Source organism: Gymnodraco acuticeps, unplaced genomic scaffold, assembly GCF_902827175.1.
Source record: "Gymnodraco acuticeps unplaced genomic scaffold, fGymAcu1.1, whole genome shotgun sequence".
Taxonomy (NCBI): Eukaryota; Metazoa; Chordata; class Actinopteri; order Perciformes; family Bathydraconidae; genus Gymnodraco; species Gymnodraco acuticeps.
In genome coordinates this window covers 526314-548497 of record NW_022990068.1, presented here as the reverse complement: position 1 = coordinate 548497, position 22184 = coordinate 526314, and the positions used below count along the sequence as shown (strand labels likewise).

Here is a 22184-nt window from a genome sequence, read left to right as displayed (position 1 = left end):
TCCACATTTTCACCTAAACTGTTGATGGAGATGGAGAATAAAAGTGGACCTAAAACAGAGCCTTGGGGAACACCATTTGCAATGTTCAACCACTCAGAAGACAGCCCATCAAAATGAACACATTGGGACCTTTCAGAGAGGTAGTTTACAAACCACCCTACTGCATGGCTGGACATGCCTATACTGGCTAGCCTCTGCTTTAAAATGTGATGATCGACGGAATCAAACGCTTTTGAAAGGTCAATAAATAGAGCTGCACAACTCTGCTTATTATCTAAAATACTCGGCACATCATTCACCACTTTCATTGTGACAGTGATGGTGCTGTGTTGCTTTCTGAAGCCTGACTGATGTTTAGACAGGATGTCATTTGTACATAAAAACACCTTTACCTGTTCACTCACTAAGCGTTCAAGAACCTTAGCCAGAACTGACAACTTAGAGATTGGCCTATAGTTATTTAATAAGGTGGCCTCCCCTCCTTTTAGCAAAGGCAGGACATAAGCTGACTTCCACAATTTTGGAAATGTGTTAGTGCTGAGGGAGAGGTTAAAAAGAGTAGTGAGAGGTGGAGCAATAAAATCTGCAGCTATCTTTAAAAAGAAAGGTTCTACATTGTCCGGGCCAGCTGGTTTCTTAGGATCTAACTTGGTTAAAGCTTCACGAACAACATCAACAGTAAAAGGGGTAAAACTAAAAGGGTTTTCCAACACACGTTTTTCAGAGTCACATACTGTAGTGTTCACAGAAGCAGAGTTAGTGACAGAATCAAATAGAGAACCACAGGACACAAAATGCTCATTAAAGCAATTTAGCATAGTAGCCCTGTCCGATATAGAGCCAGATGCTGTGGTAATGCACGGAGGTAGCTCATTACGGATATTGCTGGTGGATAACGATTTAATGGCTTTCCAACATTTTCAAGGATTATTCAGATTCTTTGTGGTTACTGTCAGATAGTACTTTGATTTAGCACTTTTGATTTGCGATGTGAAGCTATTCCTTAGCTGCCTAAAATGCAGCCATTCTACCTCTGAGCCTGTTTTCCTAGCCTTTGCCCAGGCCTTGTTTCTCTCATGAAGGAGACTGGACAAATTAGCAGAAAACCAAGGATTGTCTCATCCCTTTACTCTAAATTTACGCAGGGGTGCATGTCTATCAATGATCTCCATAAAACCAAGATAAAAATAAGACCATGCGGTTTCTATATCAGCACACAGATCGATTTTACCCCAATCAAAATCAAACAGATCATGCACAAAACCCTGCTCCACAAAATGTTTTTTATCTCTCTTAATGATAATGCGAGGTTTATGATGTTAAACCTCGCATTAATGATCTCTCCTCTCCAGTGAAGCTGCACTAAGTTGAGTTGAATTTTAAATGCATGTAGTTCTTTTTTTACTGCTACGTCCCCAAATAAGCTCCAGGACAAACATGGAGACAGTAACATACAACAACAAATAACATTGAGAGAGTCGGGGGGAAAGTTTTGGTCAGATCCAAAAAATAAATCCACATGTGGTCCTCATCCTCTTCCGTGGTTCAGAGTTCTGAGATTTGCATTACAATAAATAAAACAATGTATATATTCCTAGATCTCAGAGTAAAGTCAGAATTTAGAAAAGTTTCCTCTGAATAAAAGATAAATCATTTTTGGTCCAATTTAAAATCAAATGTCCCCATGTGGCCCTCATCCTCTTTCTGACCCTCTTTCTCCCACGCTCTCTAAAGTTTAACTGAATCAAAGAAGAATTTTCTACACGTCGTAGCGCCGCAGTCAACAACTACGTCTGATTATCTCAACGTGTGTAGGGTCCTTTAATCCAAGGTTTTAGAGAGAAGTGCATTAAAGATAGTTCAGTCTGTAATGACTTTTAAACATATATCATTTTAAGGGTTTTCTTCTTAGATAGTGAAGTGAAAACTGTAAGACAAAAGTAAAGATGGCATGAATTGTGATGCGTTTGATTTATTTTTTAAGAGCCTCAAACGCCTCTTCCCAAAAGGCTTTGTTAAAAAAAGGAACATGTACAGTACAATAGCGCTTATCATGTTTGAGTGATTAGTCTCAATGTTGGGACATAGCCACCAAAAGATGGGCTCTCAATGTTTCGAAATAATAATGATCCCTCGACCAAATGCAGATTAAAACTAAAGTAACTGGTTGGTTTTGAAAATGTAAGAAGTAGAAAGTACAGGATTTAGTGGTAAACATGTAAGGAGTTTCTCCTGTCAATCTACTCTAAGACAATGAACAAATTACCCCCTTTGCTAAGCAAAATCTTTTGATAACGAATGCTTAGTGGTCATGGAAGAAGCTAAAGACCAGATTTTAGACTCTAGCAAAGAGCAGGTATTATCAGAATGATATTTGACAGTGAAAGACTTACAACATTTGAATTACCATTTACAAAATACAGACTTCTAAAAATATTTACAGGTCAGACATTATATGTATAAAAATCCAATTCATTGGAAATCTCAAGAGACTCTCACCTACTAAAGATATTTTTCCCGGATCACAAAGAACTAAAACACTTTATATCCAAATTCAACTCGGAAATGTTAAATCTAAAAGCAGACCAACTTGGAGGGTTGAGAACATCTTGGTGTACTCTGCTTAACTGTGTGATGCATGATTGCATCTGGGTTCATATCTTGAAGCTACCTTCCAACATTTCTATTTGGAACAGATATAAAGAGTTATAATATTCTCCTTATATCTATCGTAAGTATGAGACGGGGACCTCACAGAATTGTCCAACATGTGAGACTCATGTAGGGACTAGGCTGCATTGCAATGAAGGAATGCAGCAAAACTCAAGTATTTTGGAGGGCAACATGTGCAAACATCACTACAGCAATCGGTCAACAGGTGTCAGTAGAACCTCTATTGTGTCTGCTTGGATATGGCCATAGTCCTCTAAAATAGTGGTTCCCAACGTTTTTCAGTCAGGCCCCCCTTGGGTGATTGGAAATATTTGCGAGCCCTCCCTAACCCGGTTCCCACTTAGATTGTTAGAATTAATTAATTGTATTAATTGTACGAACGTTACATTTTCTCTGCTAATAATAACGAGACAAAAATATATATTATTTTATATATTATTATGGATTGAACATGAACAGAAGTGCTTGTATTGGCAGATGATCCTGTGCCACTGTGAAATAATGAGGCCTGATTGAAACATTTACAAATACTGCTTATCGATCCGGTTCTTTAACAGTATTTTCTTTTTTGTAATTTCTTTAAGGGAAAAATTAAAGAAATTGGAAACAGAATTCACATTGATTTATTGTATGTTTAGTGTGGATTATGGGCTTCTAGCACACATGACATACCTGCAGTGTTGGTAGTAACTAAGTAGATTTACTCAAGTACTGTATTTATATTGAGGTACTTAAATATTTCCACTTTTACCTCTTTGTAATTCTGCTCCTCTACATATATTTCATACCTTTAGTTACTTTACAGATCTGGATGAATGATGTGAAATATAATCAACTCTTAAATCAGACTTTAGTTACACCTGGAGTAAATTCACAAGCTACCCTGCAGTATACTACTTTTACTTAACCCTCCGGTATCATTCGATTGGACTACGCAAATTAGTCATTCGAGACAAAAATGTCCACTGCAAAAGACATTAATAAAAACATTATATTAAAAGGTTTTTTTCACAACTTTTTTGGGTTCAATCTTTAAAGCAAATTCCGCCCTAATAGAAAATACCTAAAATGTAATCATTTTCAGGCTTTTAACCCTTTAAATGCCATTTTGAATACATGAAACCACTGTTTTTTTTCATGATGAAAACAGAGAAAATGAGTTATTTTCCAAAAAATACATATCTGGGGACTGGCTCTTTTTTTTTTTATCACAGTCTTGGATATGTCAAAGATTAGAAACAAAATGGATTTTTTTTCATTATTAGTTTTTCGGGACAAAAATGTCCACTTCCAAAAACTGCTCTAAAATGACAACAGATTAATATTTTTTTTTAAATCTTGGGGTTAAATCTTTCAATCAACTTCAGTCCTGATCAAAAATACCAAATGTTAACTTATGTTCAGGGTTTTAACCCTTTAACTGCCAGTTTGAAAACACGAATTTGCGTTTTCTATGAAAAACATGCACAAACAGGCAGTTATTTTCCATATAATAAATGTTTGGGGGGTCGGCTTTATTTTAATTTTATCACAGTCTTGGATATGTCAAAGATTAGAAACAACATTGATTTTGGTGGATAATTAGTTTTTGCACAGAATCAGATTAAATAAAAAAGTCACACATTAGCCACTCGCGGACAAAAATGTCCCATCCACTCCCATTATAACCACATCTTTTGATCTCTCCGCCATACCGGTATAAAATCATGCATTTTGTAATGTCAGGGTTTTATATTGTAGGAAAATAGTTAAATTTGTCCTTTTTACTGTAAAAACCAGATGTGACATTTTACCATTGAATTACATGCTTGTCATTTATTGGTTTCTTTGCCTGTTGTATAATGGGGCCCTGACAGCCATTGGAATACATGCATGCAACTAATATGATGTAGGTGTGTTGGTATGGATGTGGAAGAGTGGTATCAGCTGAGTGTGTGTGCAACAGCCTAGTGAGGTCTGTTAACATCACATTTATATTAAAAGATTCGGATTCCCGGCCACACCAATACAGCGAGAAGGACAGCACATGTGTAAAATGGTTTATTGATACAAAGTTACCTTAAAAACACTCCTTTGATAAATACTTAAAATAACGTAAGGTTAAAATAATGTTCAATAAATATAAACCAGTTACTTAAGAATTACAGTTCTAGCAAGGGTTGATAAAATCCTGAAAGTCCTGTCCGCTTGGGCGGGACTTTCAGGGGTGTGTCCCCATTGGCTACTCAGTTTTTGAGTGACAGCCCAGTCCTCCAGCAATTGTATAGTGCAGGCAGCTGCGGTGCGGTGGCTAGCTGAGCTGGACAGAAGACCCCGAAGCGAAGTTGAAGAATGCAGGGGGTGTGGAGTGAAAGAAAAATGTGGAACACATCATATTACACTGCAACATGTACAAAACAGAGAGGGAAACACTAAGAGACAGGGTCAGAGAGGCAGGAAGGGAGTGGAGCCTAATGGGGACACTGGGAACAGATGGTGAGGGGGTAATAGCTACCAGGAAGGCCATTCTTAAGTATTTGAGTGAAACAGGATTGATTGGAAGAATTTAAAACAACGTAAATACAGTGGTATAATTCCACAAGTGGTGATAGGATGATATGGCGAAACACACTCTTGTACAGTAGGTGGCGGTATGCACCTTAAAGCTGTCGCCAAAAACCGAGAGAAGAAGAAGAAGAACCTGGATCCATGTGGCGTCTCGTCGCTACTGTTCTCTCTCTCTGTGTTCCTGAGAAAGTGTGTGTGAGCTCCAGCACTACTGATCCATCATCTGTGTGTTTGGATAAACCTCTGAATGGACTGTGTGCTCTTTTTTCTGGAGCGTTTACCTCGGACTATAGGAGCTAGCTTAGCATGCTAGCTGGAAACACGATAGCAACACTAGTCAGATTGAGAGTTTGATGGAGAGAGAAACGGTGTGTTTAACGGGGTCTGCAGGAAAAGGTGATCTAGGAAACATGAGTAAACTCCAAATGCTGCTGTCGTTGAAGAAGCAGCGACTCACTGCTGCTGCTGAAGAGATATTTGCTCTGTTTGAAAAGACGATAGCAGATCTCGAGGAGGAGCTGTCTCTTTCCAAAGAGGAGAACAAGAGACTCCAGAAACTACTGGACGCTGTTTTACAGCCTCAGCTTCGGATACACAGAGCAGGTCTGTTCCCTTTACCCTTAATCAACACTTTACACTCTTCAGTAGCACTTTGTTGTCACATTAACACTTTAGACCATTTATCAGCACTTGCTGCAGGTAGTAGATCCTGAAGTAAAAGTACAAACACCACACTGTGAAAATACTCCATTACAAGTTAAAGTACTGCATTCATATCTTATTTAAAGGAGACCTATCATTCTATATTTAAATGATATAGTGTATGACCATACCTATATAAGGTATATTTATACATTTTATTTTTCAAAATACCAAACGGATCATTTTTTAGCCATGCCTCGTTTCGCTCATTTTCGCTCTATTCCAAGCCTGTCTTTGAAAATTCTGAGCAGCAGCTGACCACGCCCCCCTGCAGAAGAGCGGGGCATGCGCCGGCGAGAGTCACGTTACCATGCTTGCTGTGATTACGTGTGGAATAAACATGTCATCTCAGAGCAATGCATGTGTTCAAGCATATTATGAATTTGATCCAGAGACTGACCCTGAAGCAGCGGAGGTTTTGGTGGAGGTGGAAACATCTCGGTTGCAGCAGGACGTTTCTGAATGGTTAGTTGACAAGCTGTTGTCCCTATTTATTTTACTCTGTTACGATGCTTGCTACTTATTCCGTTCATATGTTGGCTAATTAGCAAGAATGCAATGTGTACAGTTTGTAACTTATAGTTTGTAATGCAAAAACAGCAATACATATTTATAAAGGGAGACATTCATATTTTCAGCATATATACAATGGCCTCATTGCGTTTATTAATAGTTTACAGTCCTTTTCTTCCAACATCGTGCAACAACCGTTGGAAAGTTCGATAACTTAGGGTGATAAAAAGTATAACTCCAACAACACCTCAGTTGTCAGCAATGTGTGTAGTTTCATGTGTTTTTAAAAGCTCAGTTATTGACTTCTTTCTACAGGTGTACATGTGCAAATTGCGCCACGATGCCTTCTGAACCGGAGAATGTGTGCTGCATGGAGATACCACAGGTAACATTTTTGATAGCTTCACTAAGTTGTCTGTTTAGAGAATACATTTTTCACATGTCATTCAATATATCTTTATCACACTAGGTGTCAAGACGGATGCAGGAACTTGAAGACTCTGTTAACTGTATGGTGGACCATCCTGGATTGGAGCCTGTGTGCCTGAATGTGTCCTCCCTGCAGAATGCATTTAATATTTACAGAGCTGAACATGGTGGACTACAGTTGAGGCAAATAGAGCAGTGAGTGGTTTGTTTGTTTTGACTGAAATTGTAAAACGAATGCTAATATTGTTCATGGAAATAAATACTGGTGTATATGGCTTTATGCAATCTTTCATTGTACATGTACTATTATATATATATATATATATATATATATATATTATTACACAGCAATGGCATAACACACCCAAGTGTACGACTAAAAAAGTCCACACACAACCTTATGCTTTTGAAATCAGAATATTCTTTACCCATCCAAACATAAATAATCACGACACATTTGATATCAACTCTGAACTTTATTGTCATAATGAACGGTTCTTTGAACCCATAAAAAAAAACTAAATGTACTTGTATTATATATAAATGACACTAAATATATTTTGTAATGATTTCAGGCGTCACAGGTATCTAGCCTACTGAAGCTTTGTGAGCTGGTGCTGGGGCTTCCTTGGACGCAGGATCAGAGTGGTGATTCCGGCCTGCGTTGTCCTCAGGATTCGCAGAGAGTTTCCTGATCCGCGAAATATCTATGTTGGGTTCAGACAGCAGCCAAATTGAACCGAGTAGCATACCCGGAGATGACCTCCTCCCTGTCAGGTCGCTCATATTGGGAACACAGGTCCCCTGGGATGGGTATCTTCAGAAGCTCCTGTGTGAATGGTGCAGGGTCCACAAAGACTTGGTCGAAGATGAGGTCCATCAAGTTGGCCACGTAGCCTGTGCAATGTTAAAAAAAAGCACAACCAAAAATGTGGTTTACATTAGTATATGCATGTACAAAACTGAGTTATTTTTAATTTATTTATTTTATATTTGTAAATAGTTGTATAATAAATATTTTAAACACTTACAGAATGTGGGGTCAGTCTTTACTGGTTTTGCTCTGCATTCTCCCTTCCTGGCCTTTGGGAACTGCAGTTTATACAGAGGCTTTCCAGTGGATGTAGTGGCTTGTGCACGCTCAGCGTTTTCATTGTAGTGCAGGGCTGCCAGGTACAGTCTTTCATTTCCGCCATGAGTAAAAAAAAAAAATGTAAATAATAGCAAAGGATGTACAAATTGTCACTAATTAGTAAGTAACTATGGTTTATTTTACCTGCACAACATTCTTTGGAGCAAAGCGCAGGATGACGACATGGAATGACTCCAAAGATGAAGTCTGGTGGTGTGGGCTGAGTTTGGCCACAGCTTTCAAAATCCTCTTGGTTGAGAGAATTGTCTCCAGCTTGTGAAAGGCCGGCGTTCCTAAGAATTTGAAAATGAAAGTCATATTTGAATTGTCATGCTTTATAGATTGTGTCTGACAACATCCTGTATTCAATAGTTGTCCCTTACAAATATTTATAGAGGAGTAATGTAATATGGTTTATGAACAACACACCTGCAGCCATCCATTGGTATTGCGCAATGCGCAGTGGATGAAGGCACTTGGGGAACAGGGGGTCATCATGAGAGTGGATATCCTGCACATGGTTCAGGATGGAAGTCCATTTGGCCACTCTCTCAGGCCCGGTGGTGGAGGTTGCTGCAGTCCAGTATATGTGGTTTCTTATACTCTTCACCCACCCTCGAAGTTTTTCGCAGTCCTTCTTTTTTGCAGCCTTCTCCAGTTGCTTAGAAATCCCTAATAAATACATTTAACATGTAGTTAATATACATACAAGTTTACTCAAAATATTATTATACTAATGTGATTGTAGGAAGCCGGGTTTGTGTCTAAATAAAATAATGATTGTATTTACAATCGATTTATTTACATGGAAATTAATATAAAGAAAAATACCTTTTTTCTATGTGCCACACATCAAAGAATTGGGTGATGCTGCTTTCCCTTAGGAATTTCTGAATTTGCAGATGTCTGTCCGTGACAATACAGTCCAGAGTCACACCACGTTCCTTTAACAACTCCAGACTCCTTTTCAGGCCCTCTAACTCCATGTGGTAGCTTCCACCAACCTCATTGCTCTGTTATGACACATACAAATAACCATTGATACACACATTTTAAATATAACGTGCAAACAGTGTTAAAGAAAAAAACATTGATATTTCATTTCACCCCACTTACCTGAACCAACTGGAGGTCAACGACTTTGTTGTTCTTCAGGTCCATCATAGTGTAGCTTCCGAACTTTGCAGAGTGGCCTGTGAAAATATGTTTTACAGTAATTACTTTTCTCTGCGGATGGTGAATTTGTATTTTTGCTTGTAGTGTTTAGCATATGTTTTTCAGGAACCATTAATTAAATAAATCACGCATAGTGAAACCCCTTTCTGAAATGTAAAATATATAAAAAATACATACCTGGGGAGTCAGCCCTCATATCACCACCAACTATCACTTTCTCCTCTGCATGGAGCTTCTGTAGCATGCCTTCCTGTGATTTTTGCCAGTAAGAAACAATCGCTGGCTCAATGAACATCCTGGCATGCCTTCGGAAGGTGTTGTATTTGCATAGCTGCATATTCATTGCTTTGAAGACCTAATGGTTGAAAGAAAACCGCAAGAATACATTTTAATCTCAAAGATCACCTGTAGATGTGTCAATGAGGAGAACCTGGAAAGTGCAAATGAGCTGCCCTTTTTTTAAACGGGGAAAGAGCTGAACATGTCATTAGGGGTGCTTACTCTACAGTGCCCCTTTCACATCTCTTCTCTTTCTCCACACCACCCTCCCAAAATATCTTTACATATTAGCATGGGTCGTTACCTAACAGTGCCCTATTCCCACCTTTTCTCACTATTGTTATTGTTACCTTGTCCTATCGTATTCAACAACAACATTTGCATTTTCAAACATTGGCAAAACAATCTTCTGCAGTTAATTTACCTTTGAAAGTTTGTAGAAAGATGCTCCGTTGACATATGTTGCAACTGATAGCTACAGGTTTCCAACTGGAGTACTCCCAAGAACAGGCTGGCTATTCCAGTTTCTTGTAAACTGACAATGGGGGCACAGCTGCTGCACTGATATGAATGTACCGATCCTTCTGGTTTGTACATCACACACACGCTTGCACACAGGACATGATTCAAAAAGCTCCATGAGGCAGGTCTCATACACGATGTATGTGTTGATCGTCTGGGGGGGGGTTTTGTTCTTGACCACTAAAACAAAAAAATAGAAGTTAAGATCCTTCACACAGATTGTTGCTTTAGAGATCTTTGGTGTTTCCCTATTATCAATGTTTGAATTATATACAGCAAAAAATACAATACATAGACAAACTCACACATAGTGATATTTCAGTAACTTACGACATGGCTGTTGTTTCTGTAGCATTTGTTATGGATTCTGCTGGATCATAAGTTGCATCCTGGCCTTCGGAAAACACCAAAGAAGAGCTTCCCTCAAATGGATCTTCGTATTCCTCTTCAAGATCCACACGGGGCCTCTTTGGTGGTCTCTTTAAGGGGGTGGATGTTAAAAAGGGCACTGGCACTTCCAACGGAAGTGTTTCGACACCAACGCTTCTGCAGGGAATTTTAGCCTGGACAGCTGTAACATAATTGTATTTGACATTAAAAACTAGGGGTGCACCGAATGGGAAATTCTTGGCCGAAACCGATACCGAAAATAGGAAACAGTTGGCCGAATGCCGAAAGGCCGAAAATGATTAATAGAAATATATATATATATATATATATATATATATATATATATATATATATATATATATATATAATGTATACATTTTTTACCAATGTTGTTCAGCTACCTGATTATGGAAATAGACATGATTATGGCAAAACTTAACTTAAATAATAATCACTATTATGGGTCCATAAAACATTTATTCAGCACTTTTGAATGCATACAGTACATTTATATATGTCATGTATTATTGCTAAAAAACATTATATCGCAGTCTTAGTGTCGCCAACTCGTTTCTAATATGCAAAGACAACAAATGCGTCTATGATGTATTTTTGATCAGACGAGATCTCTCTCCGCCGTCTGTGTGCGAGGGGGCGGGGCAGTTTACACACACGCAGCTGCTACATGCAGCGGAGCACACTGCGGAGATGGCGGAGAGAACGCGCTCCGAGGTGTGGTTAAACTTTACCCGTCTCGATGTGGAGAATACTTGTTACCAAAAGTGCAATAAGAGTTTAGCATGTAAGCACGAGCAATTTGTCTAAACATTTAGCAAAAGTGCACCGCATGCAGACGGAGGAATGTACCGGGTTCGACCGTCTTTCTAGCAGCTCTGTAGCCCCATCCACGAGTAACGTTTCCACGTCAGGTGTTATGTATGCTAGCAGCTACACGGAGTTAACTACATGATACAAACATGGGTTAATGATTAGAGGAAACTGAGTTATTTAGTTTGTTAAAATTTCAGCTATTCTGTTTACAGTTCTGTCATCAGATTATTTAATACGATTTGTGAAAGGCTCAGGGCAATCTCGATGACAAAGGTCAATGTCCCCCCCCCCCCCCCCCCTGTGAGCCAGCCGCGAGCATGGTCGCCGCGTCTTTATTACGTCATCACAACAACACGTTAGGTTACCAACGTAAGCCTGTTCTGACATTCGGTGATATTTTTTCGGTGCTAAAACCCTTTCGGCCGAAAGCCGAAAGGGCCTTTTTAACCATTTTCGGCCGATAATTTTCGGTGGCCGAATATTCGGTGCATCCCTATTAAAAACAAAACAAAAGATAAAACAAAAATATTTTTACAACAATTAGAAGCACACAAATTAAAGGCTACAACATCAGAATGTCAAGATGTATCCAAAGAACATTTGAAAAACGTGCTTCTAACCTGTACTTCGATGTGAACCAAGAGTCCTCGAGGATAGCTGTGTAGAACAGTACGGTACTTGGGTGGGTCAGTCTGACATGCAGAATCTGTCATCACAGGTAATCTGCTGGTAGCATGTGAGGTGCTGGCCTGTAAAGAAGAAAACAAAATCATCTCAATTTAGTATTCAGGATGAGAAAATACTATTTGGATAAATATTGTCTGAAATCCCAAAAGATGGGGGCTAAAACTCTCTATTTAGCAAAGCTCTTTGCTTAGCCTTTTCCAATCTGAGTTAGTTTTGAACCGTAACGTGCATGCTGTGTTTCTGACTCAATACAGATGATGTGTTGGAGAGGGGCTGAGCTCAGTAGACTGACTGTAATGAGTGCTAGCCACTAATTAGCCTGTTGCTAGGTAAGGCCTCGTCAACAACAACAGACCAACGGGGATTTAGTTCTGTTTTACTCGTGGTGTGTGTCCCCCCTCACATACATACAGTGTTGTATCCTAACACATCCCCATTTATATTCATGTGCGTAAACAAGTAAACATACAAAAGCTTTTACATATAACGCTGGAAAAAACGGCATGTCTCATTAGCGTAGCGTAGCTTACAGATCTGATCGTTCTTAGAGACTACAATCACAAAAGCTTTTACATATAACGCTGGAAAAAACGGCACTTACCTACAGAAGATTACGTTTGTTATTATAACTTACTCAATATGATTTTAGAGGATACAAAATACTAATAAATAGGAGAATAAATACTTGTGTTATCGGCTAGGGCGTGGCTTTACAGCCTTCACACAGATCGCCATTACGGCAGTATGTCTGAACATGTTAGCAAATGCCTGATAATTAAAATAAAAGACAAAGCAAAGACTGCGGAGCGTACAATATAAAATGTTATAAAAACTAACCGATTACTATTTGGGTTTGAGGCGACATTGATACGGCGAAGCTACATGCTACATACTACAAGCTAGAGATAGCTTTATCAGGAAAAACACCGCTAAATAAAAACTTACAGCTTCAAAATTGGATGTGTCCTCACTGGCCTGCTCCCGGATGGTTGGTATTGATCCCGGGTTTAGCATTAGCTTGGAGGCATATCCGTGTTGGACTTGAGAGAAGTTCATAAACATGTCCGTGGTAAAATGTTTGGAACACACAAACAGAAATCTGCCGTGGTCTTCTGGCACATGTCCCTTGAAAATGAAGTCTAGCCACAGATTCTTTTCTTTTTCCACTGATGGTATTGCATGCAGTCCCCCTTCTCGAGTCTTGCAGCCAACAACAGCACAAAGTTTAACTCGCTTAGACATCCTGGCAAGAGCAGGCAAAAACACAGATGTGACTGGAGTTGATTTAGCCTGCCGATAGCCTATATGCGAATGAGAGGTTTGGCAATGCACGTGGCCGTGGCTCATTCCCCTGATAGGTGGAGAGTTGACCAATAAGCGGAGCACGTCTCTTTGTGACGTAGGAAAGTGTTGAAATTTTTCAGATCCGTTTCAGCCCCTTTTTTAGAGATTTGGCGAAGGAGGAAAATAGAGAGGGTTGTGTTTTCTGACACTTGGTGAGTTCCCTGGAACACCGGGGACACATATTCATGTATAAAAGACGTCCAAAGGTGCATTTTGCATGATAGGTCCCCTTTAAGTAAAAGTACGTAAGTATTATTAGACACATGTACTTTATTATAATAATTCAAATGTATTGCGGAAGAGCAAACCTACCAAAATAAATATATTTATAAAAATACATAGGCCTACATTGAATAATATGCCATTTAATGTACTGATTTAAATATTACCCATACATGTAGGCACTAGTTGGTTAAATGTGACATACATTGATTCTTTAGTTTTAATGTGCTTCTTTATTCACCTTTTCTTTTTAAATGTGTAAAAGCAAATAAAAACAAATACTTTGGATTAATTCAAATTGCGCGAGAATAATTGATGTAGAAATCAATGAATAAATATGTAGCAGCCAAAATCATATAGAAATAAAACAGATAATTAACTTAAAATAATACAGCCGCTGAGGCACTAGTTAGCAGATCTTACCAGGGCAATGATCCCGGTCCAGACAAGATTCTCCATTTGTGCAGTTTATTCCGATAACAAAGTACAACGAACAGGTTTCCTATATCCCTTTTCCTTAAGCCTTTCCTATGGCTTCATTTTTGCTGGCTTGAAACACCGTTTACACACAAAAAACCGTTTGCCTACTAGTGCTCTGGCTCCCACCTGTCTCAAATATATACAATTACACCAGGTGCTCTAATCACCAGTGCCCAAAACATGCCTTCAAAATAAAAGCATAGAAACTACTTATGAGACTAACTAAGAATACATTTACAATAAACACTATAAAATAGCAAGAACATAAATGTTAAACTATTAAATAATATAAAGAGATATATAGCTCCAACAAAATATGTTCAATAATAAGTTAAACACATCTAAAATGTTACTTGAACTAGTACAAAGGTCATTAAGTAATTAAAACATTAATACAAATTAATGTAAAATCTCATCAATCAATTATTGCCAACATGTATTTATAATATATTCTGTATATATATGTATTGTCATTATACACAGAGTATAACGAGATTCAGAGTGCCACTCTGTCCCGGTGTGCAAAAAATACAAACACATACATAACACTAAAAAACACGGCAATAGGACAGACAACATAAACAATCATACGAGGGAATTAATAGTTAAAAATATTGATATAAAAATAGTATATAAAGTGCATTAAAAGTATGTGTGAGAATGGTTATGGTTATTGCATTATGTGTGGTGGTTAAGCAGCCTGACAGCCCAGGGGTCGAAACTGTTTGTCCGTGACTTGAAGCTCCTGTATCTTCTCCCAGAAGGCAGGAGAGAGAACAGTCTGTGACCTGGGTGAGAGCTGTCCTTTATTATTTTGTTAGCTCTGTTGGGGCAGCGGGAGGTGGAGATGTGTTCCAGAGAAGGCAGGGGGCAGCCGATGGTTTTCTCTGCCATCCTGATCACTCTCTGCAGGGCTTTCTTGTCTGCAGCTGAGCATCCTGCATACCACCCCGAGATGGAGTATGACAGCACGCTCTCGATGGTCGCCCGGTAGAAGGACATCAGCAGCTTCTTGTTCAGTCGGTTTCTCTGAAGCACCCTCAGGAAGTGTAGTCGCTGCTGGGCCTTCTTAACTGCTGCAGTGGTGTGTGCTGTCCAGCTGAGGCTCTCCGAAATGTGAACCCCCAGGAACTTAAAGGTCCCATGTCATGCTTTTCCGGTTATTACCCGCTTGACAGTTTTTCCACTAGTATGTCAGGTATGATGGTGTTAAAAGCTGAGCTAAAATCGACAAACAGCATCCTTATATAGTTGCCTGGGCCTTCTAGGTGGCTCACAGCTGTGTGAAGGACCATGGCGATGGCATCATCTGTGGATCTGTTGGCTCTATAGGCAAACTGATGAGGGTCAAGGGAGGGTGGGAGGTTGGCTTTGATGTAGTCGGCTATTAGTCTTTCGAAACATTTCATCACCGCCGATGTTAGGGCTATGGGCCTGTTGTCGTTGAGCTCTCTGACTGGTGTCTTTTTGGGGACAGGAATGATGGTAGCCGTTTTTAGACAGGATGGAATGCAAGCTTGTGACAGGGACAGGTTGAATATCCTGGTCAGGACCCCTGAAAGCTGGTCAGCACAAGCTTTGAGTACTTTGCCGAGTACTCCATTGGGTCCTGCGGCTTTTCCAGGATTCACAGACCTCAGCGTCACCTGATGTTCTTTGAGAGTGGGAGGTGGTATGGAGCTGGTAGTTTGCAGGGACAGGGGCAGAGTAGAAAAGTGGGGGGGTCTGCTAGACTCAAAGCGAGCAAAGAAGTGGTTTAGTTCCTCTGCAAGGTGGGCGACGGCGTCAGCTCTAGTAGTGCCAGATGTTTTGCCCTTATAGTTGGTTAGCTGTTGAAGGCCCTGCCAAACGCACCGTGTGTTTTTATGAGTGAGATTCTCCTCCACTTTTTCCTTGTAGTCCTCCTTTGCAGCCTTGATGCTTCTACTCAGATTCACCCTTGCCAAGCTGTACTGGGCTGCGTCCCCCGTCCTGAAGGCTGTGTCACGGAAACTCATGAGAGACCGCACCGTTCTTGTCATCCATGGTTTTTGGTTTGGGTAGACCCGTAAGCATTTTTCCACAGTTACAGTGTCTGTGCAGAACTTGATGTAGGATAAGACGGGCTCTGTGTGTTCCTCCAAGTCTGTCTGTTCAAATGTGTCCCATGCTGTGTGTTCGAAGCAGTCTTGCAGTTGTGAGAGTGCCCCCTCGGGCAGGTTCTGATATATTTTACCACCGGCTTGGTGTCACTTCTGAGGGGGGTGTAAGCTGGGATGAGAAGCAGTGAGAGGTGGTCAGATAGACCTAAATGGGGGAGTGGTGCCTCTCTGTAGGCATGCTTCAGGTTAGAATACACCCGGTCCAGTGTATTCTTTCCTCTGGTGGTACATTGTATTATATAGCTGTGCCGCCACTATTTGTGTTGTGGAATATTTTCCAAGGCCCATAACTTTGACCCAGTTTATCAGTTCAAACTGTCCTGACTGAGCACACGCACCTCGTAACCTTGGCTGCTGTGCTCTCAGTGTTCTGTCTCCCTGTTCCTGCCTGTTGGCATCAGCTGATAGAGGTGTTATGATTTTATCTTGTTATGCAGCATGTTGATGATGCTCTCAGAACTAGCTAAATACATGGGTCTGAGGTAGAGTTCTTTAGAATTGACGTGGCAACCCACCCGTGCAGTCAGATCATGGCTGCTGTGACTTGTGATGTGAATTCTCCGGCCGTAACTCCAAATAAATCATCAGCGTTTGACATCGAAGCTCCTGCTCTACCGTGTCTCCTTCCTGAGTCGGTGACTCCCACTGCATTGCTACACAGAAGTTTCCCTTACAATATGTATATAGGGTAAACACAAAAACCAATTAAAATAAACAAAAAACATTGAATGAGAAGGTGTCCAAACGTTTGACTGGTACTGTACTGTATATAGAAAACACACACATTTTAATATTTAGCAGGTTCCCTCATCTATAATCATTTATGCAAGCGCAACTTTGAACATGTACAGCAGTAAAATGCAACATACAAAATAATCAAGAAACAACATAAATTAAACACTGACAGGGAACATTTTACTGCACCATCATTACTTTTACATAAGAACCTGCCGTAAAATGTTCTGTTAATACTTGCATACTTTTACTTAAATAAGGTTTGAATGCAGGATTTAATTTGTAACAGAGTATTTTAATTCTATACTGTAGGCGTAGTGTGTCTGTGAACGATCCCAAATACAATTCATTGTTTACATTGCGGCTAGTGCTACGCCAGAAGAAAAAAACCTTTTTCATTTTCAAAGGGGCTGGGCTACATGAGGTGAATTGAGCCAACACAAATACACAATAGGTGGGACTAAGAAAGATAATGTGAAAATATAAAAACAAAGGCATTAATTAGGGCTGCAAAATGTCTCCAATTGTAATGGTGATTAGATTTTTAACAGTTTGTTCTGACTGTGTGTTTCCTGTTTCCTGCAGACGTCCAGCAGCTGGTGGTGGTTAAAGAAGAGCTTCTCCCTGACCAGCAGGAATGGAGCACCAGTCTGGACCAGGAGGACCCAGAGCCCCCCCAACACATTAAGCAGGAACAGGAGGGAGAGCAGCTTCAGGAGCTGGAGGAGGCTGATATCACTAATTCCACTTTCACTCCTGACCCTGTGAAGAGTGAAGATGATAAAGAGAAACCTCAGTCCTCACAGCCTCATCAAAGACAAACTGAACACATGGAAACAGAAGCTGATGGAGATGACTGTCGAGGACCAGAACCAGCCAGGAACTCAGATCCAGAGAGCAGTTTACAACCAAAGACTATGGAGGACACTGGAGACTCTTCTGAACCGGACACTGGAGACTCTTCTGAACCTGACACTGGAGACTCTTCTGAACCTGACACTGGAGACTCTTCTGAACCTGACACTGGAGACTCTTCTGAACCTGACACTGGAGACTCTTCTGAACCTGACACTGAAGACTCTTCTGAACCTGACACTGGAGACTCTTCTGAACCTGACACTGGAGACTCTTCTGAACCTGACACTGAATACAGTGCTGATTGGAAAGAGACCAGAGAACCAGCATCAGGTTCAAACTCACTGAAAAATAGACATGAATCTGTCAGTGATCCACGACGTAGTGCTGAACATAAACCATTCAGCTGCTCAGTCTGTAAAAAAGCTTTTTCACAGAATGGAAGTTTAAAGGACCACATGAGAGTCCACACAGGAGAGAAACCCTTCAGCTGCTCAGTTTGTAAGAATGCTTTTTCACGGAGTGGAAGTTTAAAGGACCACATGAGAGTCCACACAGGAGAGAAACCATTCAGCTGCTCAGTCTGTAAGAAAGCTTATTCACATAGTGGAAGTTTAAAGACACACATGAGAGTCCACACAGGAGAGAAAGCACACAGCTGCTCAGTCTGTAAGAAAGCTTTTTCACACAGTATAGATTTAAAAGACCACATGAGAGTCCACACAGGAGAGAAACCATTCAGCTGCTTAGTCTGTAAGAAAGCTTTTTCACGGAGCGGACATTTAAAGAGACACATGAGAGTCCACACAGGAGAGGAATCATTCAGCTGCTCAGACTGTAAGAAAGCTTTTTCACGGAGTGATAATTTAAAGTCACACATGAGAGTCCACACAGGAGAGAAAGCACACAGCTGCTCAGTCTGTAAGAAAGCTTTTTCACATAGTGGACATTTAAAGAGACACATGAGAGTCCACACAGGAGAGGAAAAATAGAGCTGCACAGTTTGTAACAAAATATTTAAATGGTTTAATCGTTTCAAAAGACACAAGTGTGTTGGTCGTCAGCTGCTTCTGTAACTGTAAGGGAATACATTTGTCTATTTTGTATCCTGATGACCTAATGCCGTTACATGTAATACGTGACTCCCTAAGCCTGATTTCACCCGCCTGCAACCGATTCACTAATAATCAGAAATGTTCATTTCTTTGACCCCTTGACTCGACTATTTCTTGTTTAATAATCGTTACATCTCCTCGGGACCAAGTTCCCGTGTCCTGCCTTTCACCTGCTGATCACCCACTGCTCATTTAAGGTGGACTCACCTTCCCTCCTCCTGCTCTTTTCTCTTCTCCCTCTTTTTCTCACATTACGCACAGTAAGTAGTAAGTAGTAGTTGATGCCAATATGTCTCTGTTTATGCTGCTTTATACTTCTACTTTACTACATTTCAGAAGACAGTATTGTACTTTTTAATCCACTGCATTAAATTCACAGCTTTTAGTTACTAGGTAGATATAGATTATTAGATCATTCAAAAATATAAATCAATTATTAAATACACCTTGACAGTTATTTATAGGATAAGATATCCAGCAGCAGGACATAAGGTTATTCAAAGTAGCTCTACATTTACTAACTGTGATAACACACACATACTTTTGGTACTTTAAGTATATTTTGATACCAATGCTTTTGTACTTTTACTTGTAACACAGTATTTTTACCCTGTAGTATTTGTACTTTTGATTTAGTAGAATATCTGAATACTTCTTACACCACTGCTACCATAAGTGTGGAGCCATGTGCTACAAAAGCCTGAATTTAAAACAAATACTTTACAGCTGAAGACTGTTTTCAAATGTAGAGCAGGTTGTAAGCGAGGCTCCGTTTGTAAATTCCTCCCCTTCAGATCCACGCTGAGGAGGATGAGTGTAACCAACATGTGGGTAAAGTACAAGAGCTGATAGGCCACATTCACTGCTCACACACACATGCTGTTCAGATCACAGCTCACATAGTTTCAGCTCTCAGGAAGTGAAACTCAGACACTCGCTGCCACTGAGAGGTGAAATGGCGCAGTAAGGAGTTCAGCTGGAGCGGGAAACCTTCTCTTGTTCCATCTGTCTGGATCTACTGAAGGATCCGGTGACGACTCCCTGTTGACACAGCTACTGCATGAAGTGTATTAAAGGCTTCTGGGACAGAGAGGATGAGAAGAAGATCCACAGCTGACTCAGTGTAGGCAGAGCTTCACACCGAGGCCTGTCCCGCTGGAAAACACCATGCTAGCAGCTTTAGTGGAGGAGCTGAAGAAGACTGGACTCCAAGTTGCTCCTGCTGATCACTGCTATGCTGGAGCTGAAGAGGAGAGACGCTGAGCTGAAGCTGCTGTCTCACACAGAGGATCACAACCAGTTTCTGCACAGCTACCCCTCACTGTCAGCCCTCAGTGAACCTACACACTCCTCCAGCATCAACATCCGACCTCTGAGCTACTTTGAGGACATGACGGCGGCCCTGTCAGCAGTCAGAGACAAACTACAGGACGTCCTGAGAGAGGAATGGACAAACGTCTCACCGACTGAAGTGGATATTTTACTGTCAGCAGCAGAGCCCACCACCAGAGCTGGGTTCTTCAAATATTCACAGGAGATCACTCTGGATCCAAACACAGCAAACACACGGCTGGTATTATCTGAGGGGAGCAGAATAGCAACATACATGAGAGGGGCAGAGGTTGAAGTAGCAGTCGCATACAAGAATATCAGCAGAGTAGGGGGTGGGAATGAATGTGGATTTGGAAACAATGACAAATCTTGGGCGTTATATTGTGACAAAAACAGTTATTCATTTCTTTACAACAGTATCAAAACTCCCGTCTCAGGTCCTCTGTCCTCCAGAGTAGGAGTGTACCTGGATCACAGAGCAGGTATTCTGTCCTTCTACAGCATCTCTGAAACCATGACTCTCCTCCACAGAGTCCAGACCACATTCACTCAGCCGCTACATGCTAGAGTTGGGCTTTATTATCCTAATGGAACCACAGCTGAGTTGTGTAAACTGAAATAGCCTGATGTCATTTGAGGATCTCTTCTACTTCTTAAACTCATTGCATGTTCATCATTGTGGCTGAGAGCTGGTTGTTCATGTCTTCACTGCACAGAGATCAGCTGTCAATCTAACATTATGGGATGTGCTTTAACATCTTCTCATGAGTTGTTCTGTAGATGTTGGAGTTTCTTTAGGCAACGCTCCTTCCTGTGTCTGTTTAGCCATGGAGGCTGTCACTGCTCAGGAGGATTTCTGTCAACCTCAACTGATATTTCTCTGCATGAAAATGTAAACTTTGCTCTAAATATTCGTTGAATAGGTCTTTTAGTTTTGACTAAGTCTCAATGTGTTGAATGCATTAATGAAAGTTTGAAAAAGGAAAGAAAACACATTAAAAGAAAAGCTAATAGGTTGAGTTTGTTATACATTGTGTTTCTATTTTCAAGATGTGAGATGAGTGCCACATTTACAGTAAAAAATAAAATGTTGGGATTTTTCTTGTTAATAAAAGAGCTAAGAGAACACAAGTGATAATCTCATTCTTTGTTTGTAATCTTAAAATGAATAATTTTCATTTCATTTCAAACCTTTATTTATATAGATAAATCCCATTGAGATCATTGATCTCTTTTTCAAGGGAGACCTGCTCAAGTAGTTCCACATGAAACATACAACATAAATAGAACAACAAAAGCACATCATACAGCATCATTTACATAATTATCCACATAAACAGGTACCTATAGCTTCCGATTGACTAGCATCCAACCGAGCTTTAAAAACATTTAGTGGCACCAGATTGTTCAATTTCCATTTAATTTGCAGACTATTCCAAGACAGAGGAGCTGCGCATCTAAAAGCTGTCTTCCCTAAGACAGTCCTAGCAGTTGGCACATTCAATAAAAACACAGCATGCGATCTCAGGCAGTAGCCACTTACAATTTTCCGTGAGATCAGGGAGCAGATATAAGATGGAAGTTTCCCTAACATGGCTTTGTATATAAAAATGTACCAGTGACTGAGCCTCCATACAGTTAGTGAAAGCAAACCAGCCCTAGCATACAGGGTACAGTGATGGGTTAATGCTTTACAGTTTGTCACAAATCTCAGTGCACTGTGATACGCAGCATCTAACTTGACCAGGCAATTGGCAGGTGCATTCATATAGATCAAATCACCATAGTCCAGCACAGGTAAAAAGGTCACAGTGACTAGCCTTTTCCTGGCCTCAAGCGAGAAACGGGACTTGTTCCTGTAGAAGAAACATAGCCTAACCCTCAGCTTTTTAAGCAGGTTATTGACATGAAGTTTAAAAGTGAGACAATCATCAAGCGAGATACCAAGGTATTTGTAACAGGTAACCACTTCAAGTTGTATTCCTTGCGTAGTTACAATATCTAAAACAGGCTCTGGTGTCTTTTTAGCTTTAGAAAAGAGCATTACCTTGGTTTTCTCAACATTTAAAAGAAGCTTTA

At 40.3% G+C, this 22184-nt stretch overlaps 1 protein-coding gene and 1 long non-coding RNA gene across 2 annotated transcripts; one reads left to right on the top strand and one right to left on the bottom strand.

Moving 5' to 3' along the window:
* Positions 1–8833: 8833 nt before the first annotated feature.
* LOC117546039 lies at positions 8834–11858 on the bottom strand. Its single transcript, XR_004568927.1, has 6 exons — positions 11815–11858; positions 10304–10544; positions 9876–10153; positions 9350–9527; positions 9113–9189; positions 8834–9009 (listed from the first exon to the last, which is right to left on the bottom strand). It is a non-coding gene; the product is annotated as an uncharacterized LOC117546039 (long non-coding RNA).
* Positions 11859–18538: 6680 nt separating this feature from the next.
* Positions 18539–21236, top strand: LOC117546038 (tripartite motif-containing protein 16-like). Its single transcript, XM_034216120.1, has one exon. The coding sequence runs from the start codon at positions 20008–20010 to the stop codon at positions 20725–20727; it is 720 nt and encodes a 239-aa protein (XP_034072011.1). The 5' UTR covers positions 18539–20007; the 3' UTR covers positions 20728–21236.
* Positions 21237–22184: the final 948 nt, after the last annotated feature.